Source organism: Haliaeetus leucocephalus, unplaced genomic scaffold (genome assembly GCF_000737465.1).
Source record: "Haliaeetus leucocephalus isolate CR32 unplaced genomic scaffold, Haliaeetus_leucocephalus-4.0 Scaffold897, whole genome shotgun sequence".
In the NCBI taxonomy this organism is placed as follows: Eukaryota; Metazoa; Chordata; class Aves; order Accipitriformes; family Accipitridae; genus Haliaeetus; species Haliaeetus leucocephalus.
In genome coordinates this window covers 3,069,334-3,087,428 of record NW_010973333.1, presented here as the reverse complement: position 1 = coordinate 3,087,428, position 18,095 = coordinate 3,069,334, and the positions used below count along the sequence as shown (strand labels likewise).

Below are 18,095 nucleotides of genomic sequence, written 5' to 3'. Positions count from 1 at the left end.
GAGATTTTTTTTTTCCATGCAATCTCTTAAATACATGTATTATTACATGTGTAATAATAATACTTAGAATATTGTAGTGTATGTTAGTGACACTGGTGCTGTTGAGAAGGTTTTTTACCCGTGTTTGTTTATAAGTGTAGCATATGCAAGGATGGAGATTTCCTCTTCCCTATTTTCTTGTTCCAGTCAGTGAAGAACTGTTCTTGTAACAGTCATGTAATATCTGAATTGAAATTTACTTTCTTTTAAAGAAGACCAAAGCTGTTTGGGTACGTTTAGACTATGGTAATGTCTACTGTACAAAAAGTATAATAATTAAAATTATTTTAAAAAACCACCTTAGACAAACCTTTTCATAGCTGTTTAAAATACTGCAGCCTTATTTGTAGAAGTAGTTTGTTTTTTCTAAAACATATCTGTATGTTGTAATCTTAATTTGTTCAGGTTTCCCCTAAAACAGGCGCAGTTTACACTGTGATCCTAGGCCACCATATTACTAATCCATTAGAAGTAAATACTACTTTCAATTTTAAGACATTGTCTTCCAGCATTCAAAACCTGGAAAATGGATGGTGGTGACTTTGCGTTTTTTCCCTCTGCTATCAGTAGCACAAAATAACATAGGAGAATAAAGTCTTAAAAACCCTACTGAAATGGAAGGATTTCACATGTTTGGCAAAAGCAGACCTAGGAGAACTTGGTAACAAATGGCAATAAGCATATGCTTTCAAATAATCAATTGGTAAAGGTGGTCTGGTTATTGGCTTAATTTACTAAAGCATCATAGCTTTTATCTTTGGAATTACAATTGAGCATTGTAATGCCAGATATGCTTAAGCTTGCGTAACACTTCACTGTTATGAACCTGTAATAGAAACTGCTGTTGCTTACAGTTTTCTTGTGAGCAAAAACTTGGTTTGTTTGGTTTGGTTTTGGGTTGGGTGGGTGGTGTTTTTTTTTTTTGTGGGTGTTTCTCTAATTTCTTCAGTTTCAACTGAAGTAGTTAACTTATTTCTGAGACAGGAAACTTTGTTATAGAAACAAAGTATTTTCTAGTGCCAATTTTCTTTCACCCAGTGTTGTGTTTCTTAAGCAATCTTATTTTTTTGTGGTGAGAACACAGACTTATAACAACAGTCAGGGTATATTTAGTGTTGGAAACATTCATTGCTCTATGAAGAATGGTCCAGAAGAAAGGCAGCTGAAAATTTAAAGAGTCAGTAAGCGAAGTGTCTGCTCTAAGTTGTGAGTTCATCACTTGTAATTAGTAAAGGAAGAAAACCTGGATATGATGCTTGTAAAGATGGTCACAAGCTGCCAGTGTGACAAATACCTGATTTTGTCCTGAGGCTGTATCAGAAGATGTATTTCAATAGGGACTAGAAATTCTTAATGATGTTACGCATGGCAATGGTATAATGTAATCCTCCTGTAGAGGGTTATGTCCCGTTCGTGTTCAAGGAAGATGACTTGAGACTGAAAGAGGTGCAGAAAAGGTCTGCTTGGATGGTCAGGAAAACTGTAATAAGAGGGAATTAGAAGAATCTAGCTTGTTCATTATTCTTGCAGAAGAGTGACTGGGGGAGGATGTTGTTCTCACGAATGTATCACAGGAAAAATGATGGGGGGATGAACTATTAAAAGGGCAATCTTCATCCTTACCCTTACATATTCATGTGGATTTTCATACAGAAAGTGGGCTGCAGAGTAAGAAAAAAACCTCTTGCATGTAAGGCATTGGAGAGAGCTATAGGAGAATTCGTTATCTACAAATGTTTCTGGCAAAAGGCTTCGGATGATATAGCAGATCTTGACAGAATATATCTTAAGCTTGCTGGCATTCTGGCATTTTAAAATCTTGAGATGCTTGATTTAAAAGCATAAACTAACCTTTTAAGAAAGTTTTGCCAACCTTTTAACCTTTTCCATTTGTTAGAAGAGCATGGTATATAATAGATATTTCTGTTCTCAGTCAACGGTTAAAATTAGCTTTCTGTGAAATCAAATACTGTTGTATAGAGAAAACAGATCAACTGGTAATTTATAGCACAACAGTTGTGTAGCATCTTGCACAGTATATATATCTGCAGGTGTGCTGGCAGAGGGCTCAGCAGGAGCCACATTAGAGGCTTTTTGTGTGAGAGTTGATTTTCTGCTATCTGTGTCAGTCTTGAATAAACAAACTTCAGACATGAGACTTTCATTAAGTAAGCATAGGAAACACATGGGGGTATGTGGTAATGCCGTATCTTCAGAGAACGAATTGCTGGTTGAAATGATTCATAATTTCTGGATAATCAGAGCCTTTTTTTTCCCCCAAAAAAATGTATTTATAATTGTATATTTACTAGTGAATCTCTTTGGAGTTCTTCCCAAAAGAATGAATTTCCTATCCAAGTTTTTGAAGAGGCAGGGGGAGAGAGAGGAGGGACAAGAGCTGAGAAGTATATGCATCAGTCACAAAGAATACCCAGTTTTGGAAGAAGTCCAAATGAAAATTTTAGAGGTTCTTGTGAACTCTTGGGCTTTTTTTTTTTTTTTTTGAGTAAAAAAAGGCTGAATTGGGAGTGAGTTAGATAAGAATGCAAGATTGTTGCTTTTTATTATGCAGAAAAGAAAATGTAATCTGAGCAGAATGCCATGCAGTTTTTTGGTTAAAACCACAGTTCTCTCTTTAGGTATAGCCTCTTCTTACTGGGCATGACTAAAGTACTTGACACTCAAATACTGAGTCATGAGAGTGCATTTGGTAAGTCAAAGTCCTGACAGGAGTAGTTTTAATATTGTCTGAAAGGTGACAAAACCGGCTAAATCACCAGTAGGTCACTTTAACTACTGTATATTAATGAACTTGTGGAGGGTACACTTAAAAAAATCCCCAAAGCAGTTACTGAGTCAGAATGTTTAGGGGGTACAGTTAAAAGTATCAGTTACTGAATCAGTGAGTTTTGCAGTGCATTAATAACTTCAAAACTGAATTAACTCGAAATTGCTGACTTGGAGTTCGCGATATCAGAGGAAGTTCAGCCACTGAGTTATACAGCAGTAGTACAAGGTTAGCAGGTTCAGCATCCTGAACAGCCAGGCTCAGCACCCCCACTAGTGGAAAACTATTGAAAATGAACAATTCATCTCATAGTAAAGATTTTAAAGTGTATATGCTGGATAATCAAAACAAGCCAAGAAGTTAAGTACTTTTAAAAATCTTTTACGCTTTCTACTGCCACAGTTGAAGGTGTACTCCCCAAATCTCTCAAGTTCTAGTCCTGAAGCTTTTAGCTTGATTCTTCTTTTCACAAAATCTGACCTGGATTGCAGCAGTATGCGTATCAAACTGCTTTTTGTCATGGATTTGAGCAGGTTCACAGGTTGTGCAGCAAAGACTTCTTTTCTTCCAACAATGGTAGTTTAACCCCAACTGTTTCATTAAAGCATTATTGAATTTTATCAGCTGGAAGAAAACAGACTGAGTAAAATTTTTTTTTTTTTTTAAATAATAGTGTGCACTGCAGTTGCTGGACTACTTAAATCTAAGATCTAATAGATCTGGCATACACTTTCCTTCTGCCCATCAGGCTACAATAACTAAAGGGAAATAATGCTGTCCATCTGCTCTTCACAGGACTCCTTATTATCTACCTGTAGGGGTCTCATTTGGGCCTGAATAAACTAGCCCTTGTAGCCTCTTCAGGATTAAACCTCAGAGTAGGGAGTTCTTTACATTGTGTTTTAATTCTTGATGGGGAGGGCATAGCAAATTAACACTTTCCTGTCCCTTTCCTGCTTTATATGCAACCTGTTCTGTGTCTGTGCTAACCCATCGCTACCACATTAAGAACACGTTAGCCATCAAACAAAGAGGAAGATGCAAGGTAAGATACACAAAAAAGCAGAACAGAATTCCTTCAGAAAGAGAGCTCAGTCCAAAATTATTCTTATGGAAAAATAGCACTGTAATACTTAGCATGTAAGATGGAAATTAGACCTCCTGAAAGGTAGTTTGAAAAGAAAGTAGAAATGAATCTGCACCAGAAGCAGAAATTGTAGGCCAGGGTCAGGAAGCTTTGTAGATGAGCATTAGTCATTTTGTGCATTTCAGAAGACTGTCTGTGAAGTGTTGTTCCCCCCCCCCCCCAAAAAAAATAAAATGAAGGAAATTAGACCAGAGGGAAATATTCTTTTGTCCCTTTGAAGCGCACATTGCCATGCAGTTGTTACATACCAACAGCGCTGATGTTTACCCGTGGTTGGAGGCTGACCCACAAGTGCCATCGATGCCTGATGGCTTATTCCCCCCTGTGTCCCCAGTAAGCGTTAATGGGAAGCGTAAGGTGGTTTCTGCCTGCCCAGTCACAGGCACTGGGTTGTTTGTAAGTAGAGGGTGTGTGTGTGTTTTACTTCCCCTCCACAGTCTTTTTACAGTCTAATGTATCTGATGTCTCTCATCTTATAAACATGTCAGATTAAAATCTTGATGTAAACTATGACTTGTTAAAACAAGTTAAAAAAAAAAAAAAGTTGCATGTGTTACCCGTCAAACCCAGCCCCTCCCCTGACTGACAAGCAGCATGTTGGATGAGATACTGTTTTGGTTTTGTTTTCCCCAAAGAAGGCAAGGTTCTTTGATTCTGAAGGAAGGAAAAATGAGAAGGATGAGAAACGTTGTCTTAAACTTAGGAGCGAGCCATGGGAACAGTTACATAAGCTGGAGATCTTGGTACAAAATTTACAGGTCTATAGTTCTAGTGGTTCCAGCTAGGTGGTTTTTAGTTTGTTGGGGTTTTTTAAGTATAGTGACAGTATGTACTGTGCTTATTTTGCTTTCAGTTCAAGGAAATCTTTCTATTATTTCTTTTTTTCTTTTTTTTTTTCCCCCTGTATCTAGGAATAGCCATTTGATTTTTGGTTATTTATTACAATTTAATTTGTTTATTCCAGGATTTTCTTTCTTGGTATCTCAGTGTCTGGTAATGTTTTCACAGATTCCTGTTTTGTTTAGAAGTCTGAAGTATTTCTTAACCATTTCTTTCAAATGTTGTACCTCCTGCATAATGGCCATATAATTAGTTTGTTGTTTAAGGATGTACTCAATAGTGTAACTCAGCTTTTATGGTACAAGTCAGATTTGTGTTGATAAACTGTTACAATTATGTTGTGCTGACTTCAAGAACCATTGCGGGAGAAGTACATGAATAATGTTGATAAGGTAGATTAATCCTGGCACCTGTGGGAGATAGGCTGACAGAAAGGGAAGTGTTTAGGTGAGTAATACTCTGCTTTCCATGTCCCTGTGAATTAACATCAGGTAGCTTTTTCATGTCTTTGCCCACATGCCTTTGATATACCCAAGGGTCAAATAACCTTTGTTCATTTCCCTGTTCATAGCAAATTTTCTTACAGAATGTGAGACAGTTCCTGTATAAAAATGAATTAAAAATAAACAAATTAGTATTTTAGACTGTCAGGTGTGAAAAATAATCATTTTCAGAGTGCAGGCAAGTGAGCTACTTCACGGAAACTGGTTTACGTGCTACTTCTACCAGATGGTAAATGTGAGGTAAATTCTCTTTGAGCAGGTCACCGAGGGAGATAATGCATAGCATAGTGTCCTCTCTTCACAGCCTGAGGAAAAATAATAATAATAGCCATTAAAATAGAGAATGAAGTGAAAAACAAACCTTGACATTGCATTCAGCTTGTTCCTTCTAGTAGTGTTGTCTGTGGGCTGGGGAAGGTTGTAGACCACTAGATTCCATCCTGCTGGTTTTGAGTGTATCATGTGGAATTCCCCCATGGAAGTAGAAGGTGTTGGTTTCCAAAACAGACAGCTTTAAGAAAGGAGATCTCTGTGGCTGAAACAAGAGATTCATAATAGAAGACAATAGAGTACGTCCTTGCAGGGATCCAGCACCATCTTTGGGATAGAATGTAATTCACATTTTTGTTTCACATCTTTCCCTGTTCTCCAATAGGTGGAAGTAAGTTGCTTGACTGAAATAAAGTTGTGTGCTTGTGTGTTTATATACACATGTACGCAGTTTACATCTTTTTGAACTTTAGTTTTGAATTTGGTGGAAGCTGTGGTCACTATTCTTCTTTCAGAAAAGAATTTCATAATCCAAGTCTAAGTCTTGTGAGAAGTGTCTAATATACCTGGAAGTCCCCTTACAGTCCACAGTTTATCTTATCTCACAGCATTCCATGCTAATAATTAAACTGTATCTGTGATGGCTGAAGCTAATCTTGAGGACTTTTCGGTATCAAGGTATACTTTTAGTTTTTGTTTCCACAGAGGACCCAGCGAAGGTTCTGCTTTCATATGGTGGGTGGGTGTTCACTATCAAATTTCCTTTCATGTGCCAGTATGAACAATTCAGGCAGATGACTGAAATATTGTTTGATACAGTAAAGATGTTCAGCTGGATAGTGTATGATGTGAACACTTCAGTTTTTATTCCTCCAGTGCTCTCCATAACCTAATATAAAGACTGAAAACGGTGAACTGTTCTTATTCAAGTTCTTAGAGTTGGGTGAACATTTCTTCTTACTGCTACTGTGAGAAAACAACTGAAAGATTTAAGTCCTGCTGAGGCCAACTAGTACAAAATTGGAATGGTACAATCCATTGATCCTTCTTAGGGTTGGTTGTTTATTACGGAGTCAAAATTAATGACTTGTATCCTCCCTCTTGTGCGGAAGGCGTGGGAGAAGGAGGAATGCTTCATGGCCCATGAACTGGGTTCATACCACATGTTATTAAAGGCCATTCTGTTGATGGAAGGTGTTTGCTGTTTGATTTTTTTTTTTTTTTTTTTTTTTTTCCCCCCCATCTCATGATACAAGTGTTTGGGTTTATGTGGCAAGATTTTGGGAACAGGGGGGCTGCAGGGGTGGCTTCTGTGAGAAGACACCAGAAGCTGCCCCGTGTCCGACAGCCAGTTCCAGCTGGCTCCGAGACGGACCCACCACTGGCCAAAGCTGAGCCCATCAGCGATGCTGGTCACACCTCTGTGATAACGTAGTTAAGAAAAGGTAAAAAAAATGCTTTCTCACACAGCAGCTGTGGGGGGAAGGCGGTTTTAGTTTTATTATTATTTCTCACTCTTCTACTCTGTTATTAATCGGCAACACATTAATTTCCCCAAGCTGAGTCCGTGTCGCCTGTGGCGGTAATTGGTGAGTGATCTCTCCCTGTCCTTACCTCCACCCACGAGCTTTTTCACTGTGTTTTCTCCCCCGTGTCCTGCTGAGGAAGGGGAGTGACAGAGCAGCTGGGTGGGCACCTGGTGGCCAGCCAAGATCGACCCACCACGGTCCAGACCTGTTCATACCTACGTGGAGATCTGCAGGAAGAATCCGGTTGTTTCACAGTATGTTTTCTGGGAGCTTCATACACTTCCACACCAGGTTCATCTTCAGTATGTAAACAGCCTCCTCTGGAACCACTTTTTCTGTCTATCTTAACCCCGAAATGTTGTTGTCCTAAAGAGAAAGAAATAGAAGATAAAGGAGAAATTTGGATGGTTTATGTTGCCACCTAAAGGCAGGTACAATAACGAGGCAGACTGCTGTATTAACCTTCTCTTCTTCCAGGCTTGTGATACTGTTTTGTGCATGTTTCTTGCAGAGAAATTTCCTTTGTCTCCTTGGAATTAGTGTGCCACAGAACTAATCATAAGAATGTGCTACCGTTTTGCTCCTTTCTTCCCCCACCCTTATTTCACACAGATGAATTAAAAGACCCTGAAGTGACATTTGCTCAAAGTGTTGGTGTCTGGGAGAGCTAGCTTATGCTGTTGGATTACTTCAGGCTAGCCAGTGCACTACCAGAGACAAAATGTAGGATGCACGTTTCTTACATTTGGCTGTGCTTTATCGGGAGGTTACAGGGCACTGTGGCAAAGTAAGTGATGCATTCCATAACGGAGTGATGGGTGAAGTAGAGTAGATGAGGGTTGTTGGGGTGGAATGAGTTTGTGAGCAGGGTCTTTGTATCATCTAACTTTTAATTCCACTTTTGTCTGAAATAGGCCAAATGTTGCTATTACTGTACTACAGAGAGCTCAAGGATACCTCAGATTCTTACATCATCCGAGGGAAGGTTGGGGAAAAATCCTTCAATGTGACTATATCAGAATAGACTTTTTTTTTTTGGTAAGGGCTTGACCCCGTTAGAAATCAGCGTATATATTTGCTTCCTGCAGGAATGGTTGCAAGTGAGTACCCTCATTTGTCATATTTTGAAAATTGTGGTGGGCAGTAGGTTCACAGGAGTGCTGGGGCGGGGGGGTTGTAAAGTGTACCTGCCTATTTCTGTCCTTTTCATACGCTGTGGATGGTCTCCAGAAGAAGACCACGGTGGCAGGGTGTCGGCCAAGTCGGTGGGATGAGGTCCCCCTCTAGTGGTGATGCCTCTGCGAGATTCCTCTGCTCAGCCAGTGGGTCTCCTTCAGCCCTGGGGGGTTTGGTTTTGGTTTTTTTTTTCTCCCCCTAAACCTCACATTTAGGTCCCCTCTGGTAACTGTGGTGAATATGTATGATCACTAGTACAGTTGTTACTATGACAAGTAATAAATTAGGTTCATTCTGGCCATCAGTGCCATGAGAAGACGGCATTGTGTTGTGTATCGCTGGTGTTAGCTCTTTAACTTGCCCATGTATTATAATGCTATGTCAAGACATGGCATAGGGAAGAATCAGAGAACTCACGTACACGGTGGAGGAGGAGAAACTTTTAATGTGTTAAATCACAGTAATGATAAGAAAAGTGGCTACAAAAGTACATGTATGAGCACTTTGAATTTTGCTACACCTGTAGTGCAATCTTAATTTGTCTGTGGCTTTGAGGTGGAGATTTTTAATGTTAATTCTTAAATTAACAAAGGGAGACAGATGGAAAAGGAAAATATGCTGACAGTGCTCCAAAAAGTACTGCTTAGCAAGCGTGTGAAACAGCAGAGTCACTTCATAACCTGTTCAAAATATTTTTCTTGCAACATCTGTACATTTTTATGGCCAGCTGCCTGGGATAGATGCACTTTCTACATGTTTTGAGTCAGCAGTTGTACATCTAGACTCCATAGTGTTGATCAGTGTCTAAATGTTGTTGTTATATGTTATTGCATCAGTAATGATGACTTTCTTGGGAATCAGCATTGGCGCTACTTTTTTCTCAATCTGGTACAAGCTGTAGTTTCAGAATGGAAAACCTTGAGTCCATGCACTATTATGTTACATTTTTTTTTCCTTATACAGAAGCAGAATTGTTTTTACTTTATTGGGCATTCTTTGTCTTCTGTTACTTGTCCTTCTGTCTGCTAAATAAATAGAAATGTCTCTTAGTGAAGAAATGCCATGCATTCTTTGTGGCATAATTGTCATGTACAAACCAGAATGCATTTGATGCCAGAGTCGGTGGAGGTCCTTGCTGCCTCTTTTTTGTTCGTGTAGCGTCACCGTCGGTAGAAGTTGCTGACTACAGTAAAAGCTTGCTGTACATCCAGGGCATTGTTCATCGATACTGGCAGATAGAGAGGGCAAGTAGTCGAGACAAGGTATGCCGCTATGCGAGATAATGACAAGTTGTAGGGCATATCGTAAAAGTATATACCACTTTATAGTTGCATGACTATATGACTGTTTTCATGACTAATATGTAGCATTTGTCTATAGAATGATGCATTTTCCTACCATTTAGGGGGAAAAATTGGGTAAAGGCTAGAATGAAGTAATTGCTTCATTAGAGAGCACTGACTATTTGGTTCTGATGGGCACAATTACATTGATAATACATCACTTGCCTTCTTTGCCAAGGCGAGTATGGGTGGGATACAGTGTTGGCAAAGGTCTGAAGTGCACTTAAATAGATATTTCAAAAGTTGTCCGAGATACAGTGCCATCAGTTTGTGGCTTCAATTATCAGTGAAGATAGACCTAGCTAATATGGAAATACAGGCTTCTTAAAAGCCTAACAAAAATATGGGTAACTTATAGTATAAAAGGTAAAGCTCCATACAGTTGTGTCCTATATAGACTTCTTTATGTATTTCCTAGCATTCTTATTTGCATAATTTTCCTGTGAAATTAGGGTTGAACTTACTATTTTTTTAGGCTCCTACAGTGAATTGCTTGAATTCTTTGTCAAATCCAATTCAGACATCTCATTTGAATACCTTGAATGGTTTCTTAGTACAAATGCAAATAGCTTCTTCAAAATAATTCCTGTCTTTTATGCAGTATGTGCTGAAGAGTACAAAAATAGGAACTTGGTGGCTGGAGTTAAGGTCGTTTGGGTGGCTTTTTTACCTTGCAATTTCTTGATTTCAGAACTCCATATCAAATATAGATATTCATTTTTTTATATATATATATATAAATATACACACACATAAAATTTCCTTCTCAACGGTGGATAGATACTTACTTGCATAATTCCAACTTTCATCTGTTGTAGGTTTGTATGTTAGAAATATCAATTTATAGTGAATTTTTCTATAATCTGAAAATTGTAAATCACTGCTTTTTAGTAAACTGCTTTCATTAAAATTCTTGGGTAAGATTTGTGATGTAGTAGTGCATATGCATATTTATTTAATGAACTGCTGTTCTGACTTAAAGGCTTAAATTGTTTAGCTCTCCTGTGAATAGTCTGCGATTTTTATTTAATAATGTATTAATAACCACTATTTAATAATGTATTAATAACTGGAAGGTAGGAAAAGTGGAGCACCTTGGTAACTTTACTGAAACAAATGTAACTATATGACTTCTAGTGTTATTCTGGTTCTTTTGACAATGCCATTTTGGTTTCTGCAGTGGCAGTGTTCTACCCTATGTATATAGGTATAGCGGCAGCGGATGGGGTCAGTTTTCACTGGCGTGATGGCAGCGTGGACCCTGACCGTGCAGTGTGCCAGTCACCGAACAAGGCTTGGAGTCTTCTGTTAAATGCTTATTTACTAGTCTGAACTTTTTGCTTCTTATTGTTCGCTCCCAGCTAAGGAAGTGCTTATTTTGTGTAGTTCCTGCCTAGCTTCCAGCATAGTAACATTTCTCGTACAAAAGCCATGTCATTGGGCCAGAATTGTGCTGACTCTGTTAAAGATCAAGATTCCATCTAATATTTTTCTAAACTGGCTTGCTTATTTTTTTGTGTTCAGTTACTTTATTTTGGAGTTTTAGCAAACTTGTTCTTGGCAGGAAAAGTTGAAGTGAAGCCAGATGTAGTTTGAAAATGTCTTGGATGTCAGAAATAATGAATGAATAGTGTATTGCATTTAAAACAAAAAGCTCGCTCCAGCACATGGCCTCTCCCCCCCATATTTGTTGATATTTGTGTCACCTATTTCATACTGGAAGTTATGGGAAATAGTCACCTCAGGTGAAACCTACCTATGCCATCTTGGCAATGGTCCATGAAATGGACTTCTGCCATCATAGATTCATTAATTTGTTACATCTCCTTTGTGTTAGATAGTATAAGCAAATTAATCAAAATTCCTTTAAGCACCAGCAAATTCCATCCCTCTGTTCATTTCCATTTCTGTAGCAAAAGCTAGTCTGTACAGTAACTTCATTATTATTAATTAACCTGAAGTATTAGTCTTCAAATTAATGAAGCAAGGGGGATGTGTAGCTTAGTGATTTGGGAAGTGTAGAGTTAAAAAAATCACAATAAGAAAGTTAAGGTCTGCCAACTAATGATTTCCATATTTTAAAAATATTTTCAGAAGTTGTGTAAAATTTTAGTTTTTTCATTATTCTTTTTCCCCGAATAATGAACCCAAGAAAGCCTTTGCAAAATATTTTTCAGGAAGTTTGAATTGTGACAGAAACAAGATACATGTGTACTGTTTTTCTCAGTAGGTTCAAAAGGTTCTGCAGTTTCGTTAAGGCTTAACCCTTGTATTTTATTCTAGAACTTAAATATCAGAGTAAACCTGAAGTATATACAGACTCATTGTAAGATGGAGTAATTTGAGGCAAAAGTACCTTCCTATAAAGTAATATCAAAATAATTACATAAACTTCAGAGGTTTCTGTACATGTTTATAAATGCTTTTAAGACACAGTATAAAATTGTTATGCAGGCTGTTTTCATTTCTGAAGGTGTGCTTGTCTGTATGGAATTTTCAGAGACAGCTGAAAGCCGCTAGGCTTTCTTCACAGCTGCATCGTGTTCAGCAGCTCACGTTCATTCTAGGATTAAATAAAAACAATCTCTTTTCTTCTTTTGCTTCCATTTGATCAGGGAAGTCTTTTTTTTTTTTTTTTTGGCAAAAATTATTTCCACTGCTTCAAAAATATGATGAGCATTCTGTATGTCAGACTCCATTCTAGTACTCTGTTTCTCAAAGACATTCAGATTTGGTATTAATGATACCTCTTATCAGTAAATTATAGTAGCAAACCTCTGCTTTTTCTATTAAATTATGTTACAATGGTATTAAATAAAACGTATAGTTTTTATTCTTTTGCCTTATACTGTGAATAGAATTATTTTTTTTATTATTTAGGAAGCAACAATAGATACAAGTGTTGAAGTGATCTTAAACTGTGATAACTAGAAAATAACAAATAATTGGCTTCCTTTTGCTGTAAGTTAATTCTTGAATTCCTTTGTTGTGTACGTAGCGTGTCCTATAACCCATGGTCCTGAGGATGACAGGAGGGAATTTGTTATCATCTGCGGGTTTTTTGTTTTGTCCTTCTTCAGATTAACAGAGTTAAAGTCCTTGAGAGCAAAGGATAGTAACAAAATAAAAAAAATTAAAAAGCATTTTACCGTCATAGTAATGTCTGTTATAGGAGCAGGGTCAGTCTAGTTGCTGTTCCTCTTTTTTTGAGGTACTAGAATTTTTCAAGGGTAAGTCAAATGTTGTGGCAACAGTCCGATTTATTCGATGTGAAGGCAAATGAGAACAGGCGTGAAGATGGAGTCAAGGTGGCGGGCTGCAGTTTTAGTAGCTTGAGAAGAAGTAATGTTTTTGTGTTCCCAGTTTTTGATCCATGTATCACTTGAGGAGGATCAGACGAAGGATGAGGTGTCACTCTCCATGTACCACCAGTGCCATGCACCTTGGTCTAAAGTTGAGCTCGCTCTTCGGGATCTTGCTGCTCCTTCCCCTTTGAAGGAGGAAACGAGCAGCGCGTAGGTGGCAACGTCACCGCAGAAAAGTGTGGTTTAAAAAAGGGAAGGTTTTCTTTGCAATCAAATTGTAAAGTATGAAGGTCCCCTGCACGTTTCAAAAAGTTATAGCGTAGCAGTGCTCTGTTAATATTTGATAATAAACATAGCTAGGAAGGAAGCAGGAGAGGGAACCAGTGGTAATTTTTTTTGGAATGCCATGTTAGTAAACAAGTGTTCTCATGATAAATAGAAAACAGTAGAGGATTAAAGCACTAAAACAGAGGAACACTGAAGAGCTTTCTCCCCCTTTGAAACAGTAATAACATTCATTCAAATAGGGAATGCTTTAGTTTGATGGCAGAAGGGAAGGAGAAGCTGAGATAATGCAGCCTCTAACTGCCATCAAAGCCGGGTAAGAGAAAGCAAAGCAGTTCAAGCGTTGCTGTTGTATAGTAACTTAGAAGTGAATAATTTTGGTTGAGGTGCTCGATGCAACCGTGCTGCTGTGTGGGTCAGCAGGACTGCATCCATAGGCCGTTGCTGTTGTCTTGGTAGAGGATGGAATAATTAAACCAACTTCTTGGAAGCAATGACGTGAAGCAAAGTGGAAGCTGATAAGGGGAATAGAGCGCGCTGAATTTCAGCTCGCATTGCAGGAGGCAGGAACAAAAATAAAAATGATAAAACCTTCCTACTGACGATAGTTTTGAACTCAAGCTGTGCCTCTGCACGGCAAACTGATGAGTCTGGAACTGCAAAGGAAGTTAAAAAGATCTTTGGGCTTCTGCCTGTTTGTTCACAAAAGCAAAAATATTGCTTTATGGCCCTAAAGGGGAGTTGGATCATCAGTGCTCTGGAAATGTATCTGCTATACTTTGGCTGTTTTTCCCTTTACGCAGAAAGTAAGCTTCAAAATAAGCTTTGAAGGATCAGGGAGGAGCCTTAAAATAGCAGCGCTGAAGAAGTGAGGAGATCATTAAGTTCTGTTTTTTCCTTGTATCCTTCCCGTCAGATATATCACTTTTTGCCTAGGTACATTCCTGTTCCTTCAACTTAAAACGGGTCACCATTCTTCAAGTCAGGTTATCCATCTGATGGTACGGGTAGGCGGCATTTGTGCGGTTTCTGATGATAAGAGATGTTTGTTCTGCAACGCTGTTTAAACATTTCTTTAAACCCAGTTAATTCAGTTGAACGCTGGCATGCATTATTATTTTATGACTCGAGCTCACATCAGTATTATGATACCTCATTTTTCATACTCCAGTAGTTAAGAAACAAAGCTCAGTAACATTTCTTCCTACTGATTTTCCTTTGTGTCTGTGTGCGTAAAATTAGAAATAAAGAATGAATAACTGGTCAAAAATCAAAAGCTTTTGTTCTGTGGTTACAAGCGCTCGCTTGGGGGATTGGAATCCATCATTGTTTTCTTGTATGTACTTATATCAAATCCATTCCTGAAGGTCTTCACCATTGTTATAGGTAACATTCTTTCATAATTGATTGAGATCTAGGAAATACAGATCAGTCTGAAGAGTTACCCAAAGAACTTTTTCTTTAATACTTGAAGAAATTAAAGATATAATCCTTGTTTGTTTTCTCTAAACACTATCATTATTTGCAGATGTCTAGCTGTGTATCGGCTAGATCTTTGGGTATATTATATGAGCTTTGGAATCTGTACTTGGTTCTTTTTGCAAGTATTTCCTCATCATATTGAGTCCTGCAAATAATTACTTTTTATTAGACCAAATAAATTTTAATTGAATGTTTGCTCTCTTATACGCAGTCTGTTCCATTTCAAGATTGTAAAGGTTAGCACTAGTTTTATTTTGCATAATAAAAACATTGGCTTAATTTGCTGTCTCACTGTAGGATTACATTTATTCATTCATTTTAATAAAGAAGCGTAGCTTTTCAAAGTATGTCTTTCTGATGGTTCAAAAAATGTACTTTCTTTTTTTCTCTTCTCAGATTTATCCAAGAATAGATTAACTGAGGTTCCTACGGAGTTGTGCCATTTTGTGTCACTGGAAACACTAAATCTATACCACAATTGTATTAAAATTATCCCAGATGCCATAGTAAACTTGCAAATGCTAACTTACTTAAATCTGAGGTAAGTTTAACTTTGCCACGTTTTTTGTTTATTTGCAAATGTGTAAAGCTTTTTTTGTCTGTACTTTATGTGTTTCTGGAACAACTCACTACATTTTTCATTTTATTGGAAGCGGTAATGCAAAAACGTATTGGCTATAGATACAGCTCTGTATGAAGGCATTGTAAGGCCAAAATGTAAAACTAATTATTTAAAGAAAGACCAAGTAATATTAATCCCTTTCTTTCCCTTATTCTTCTAGCAAATTCAGTATGCTAATCACCTCAGCACAGTCGGATTCTTGTAATTCCCTTCTGATGATAGATTTTGTGAAACTTGACATACTTTTTGTAGTTAAAAAGATGGAGGGACAGAGGATTAATGTTGGGGTTTTGTGGGGAATGGAGAGGAAAAGCGTGATACTTTATCACTAGTATCCTCTGGTTGTGCAAGAAGTATAGTTACTGCCTTTTTTTAGGAGAAAAGGGCAAAGAATTAGGCACCTCTGTCTCTTTTCAATGAAAAGTGCGTGTGAATACTAATCAGTGTAGGGAATTGCTACTGGTTAAAGTGCAGGTGAATGCATATTTGCTTTTGAGAGAGGGCATGTCAGCACTTTCCCAGTTGGGACAAGGTGTGGAGGTTTCTTTGCAGTTAAGTATGTAAAAACCGTAACAGTGAAGGTGTAATAATCTGGTCTTTGCGAGAATGAGGTTTCAGCAGGGGGCAAAGTGGCTCTTGGGCTTTTAAATTCAAGATATGAAGGCTTGTTATCAGTTTTGTAAACACTGAGGATGTTTGTCAAGCCTGCCTGTATTGTTGTTGTACTGCTGTTTTGGTCACCGTGAAACACTAATTTTGGCTCTAAAAATCGAAACAGAATAGTGTGTCCTGAGTATCTGCGCACATGTAAGGAATAGGACCTGAAATTTTGAAATAGTGTTTGTTAGATATATATAAAGAAATTAAGACTGGATTCAATTATTAAGTTTACATAAAACATCTTAGTAAATTTAGGAATTAGAATGAACTCAATTAGAACTTAATGTAGTGATGGAATTTGTGTGACTCACCACAAAACCAGAATAGTTACAGAGTTAATATCATGTATCACAGTAAATTAGACAAAATAAAAGGAAATTTTTCAGGTTTTGCTAAGTAAGGTCATTTCCCTCAGTTTAAAATCTCCTCTTCACTTGGGTGTGCCCTTCCCCCTTGTTAGTTGAACAGAGTAAGCGGTCTGTAGACAGAGGAAATACATCCTTGACTTTTTAACCGTGTTGCTTTTTGGCAAGAAAAATATTATAGATTTAAAATTCATATTTTTCTGCCCATTACCAGCAAAGCCCATATGTTAAATAGAATTAAAAAGTGCTGCCAAGAGATACACATGGTCTTTGGGCCTTGCTAGATACTGTTCATGTTTCATTTAAAGAAATTACTTTTAAACTAATGATGCTTTATTACTTACTTGCCCTGGTTATGTGTTGTTCCTTATCTCTTAGTGGGTTGCTTCTGAGTTCTGTAGAAGTTAAAAATTATTTTTACTTAATTTTTTTTTGTTTTGGTGTCTGATCTGCTTCATAGTGTAACTTTTTTAGATTCCAGGCTTCCTCAATTTGAGTTCTTTAGAACTTAAAAAATTATTTCTACTTATTTTTTAGAATAAGTTGTGTCTTGGTCTTCTGTAAAGACACTAGAATTGAGAATCCTGACTCCATAATAAGCATTGATTCTTTTTTTCAACTACTGCTCGTTAGCAGTTGGATTTCTCATTTTTAATATCCTTGGATTTGTTATTTAATACCTGTCTGTCTCCTGGCCTGTCTAACAGAGAGATGATGATGGTTTGCTTTGTAAAACGTTTTGAGACTCTTGTATTGAGCATGAATATACGTCTTTATATGCAGCTTTGTAGCAGACCATGGGATTGGCGGTTGAAGAAGAAATATTTTGAGACTTGTGGAATTTTGATTTTTTTTTTTGTTTCCTTTTGTTTCAATTCAGTGTTGCAACTCTTACCGAAATCACGCAGGACAATTTTTGCCATCTGTTTTCAGAGTTCAGTCATGCATGTTTGTTCTCCAGAGCCTTAACAGTCATGCAGAAGCTAACTAAATGGTTCTTACTGGGATGCCACTTTAAGTTACTGTTCATTGTTTTCCTACAGGTTAATACCCATAAAAAAGAAAAAGTTATATTTAAGAAAACCTTCAGGTATTCTAGAAAAGACAGTAGTTAACATGTTATTCTGTTGATCTTAAAGTTTCTTCTGGGAATTGATCCACAAATCACAAGAAATTAATGTTTTTAATCATCTGGAGATCATAAAGCGTCATGGCATTTGTCATCTTTAAGTTCTAGCTTCCTGAGTAATTGTTACTAGAATGAGAACCTGAATCTCTTGAAAGTTTTCTACCAAATTTTGCCTTTCCTTGCAACTCCTGTAAATGAAAATCTCTCTCTCTTCCCTGCTGCCCCCCCCCCCCCGCCCTGAAATGTGGTATGAAGAATAAAATGGCACATGTCAATCACTTAAAGTTGTTTTACCAATTTTGGGAAAAAGTGAGAGAGAGATAAAATGGCTTAATATGAGTCTTGGAAAGAAACGAACCATTGAAGGTCCCAGAATCTTTCGCTATATTTACCTGGGTTAATATCATAGAATCACAGAACAACAAGTATCAACTAATCTTCAACTATAAGCGTGCTTTAAAGGAATTGAAAAAATAACCATTTTATCTGTAATTTACTTATTTGTCTTTCAGTTGGAACAAAAGACATCCACTATACTGCCACATGAAACCATAGGAATGTTTAAATACTTGCAAAATACTGTCTTGGTTGACTTTCCTGTATTCGTTAGAA

At 37.5% G+C, this 18,095-nt stretch overlaps 1 protein-coding gene across 1 annotated transcript in view; it reads left to right on the top strand.

The window, feature by feature from the left end:
* Positions 1-18,095, top strand: part of LRCH1 (leucine-rich repeats and calponin homology (CH) domain containing 1) — a 172,234-nt gene that overhangs the window by 88,744 nt on the left and 65,395 nt on the right. The window contains exons 2-5 of the mRNA XM_010583440.1: positions 9,451-9,554; positions 12,999-13,150; positions 14,754-14,809; positions 15,104-15,248. Of these exons, the coding sequence (XP_010581742.1) occupies positions 9,451-9,554; positions 12,999-13,150; positions 14,754-14,809; positions 15,104-15,248 (457 nt within the window). The remainder of the gene's footprint in view (positions 1-9,450; positions 9,555-12,998; positions 13,151-14,753; positions 14,810-15,103; positions 15,249-18,095) is intronic.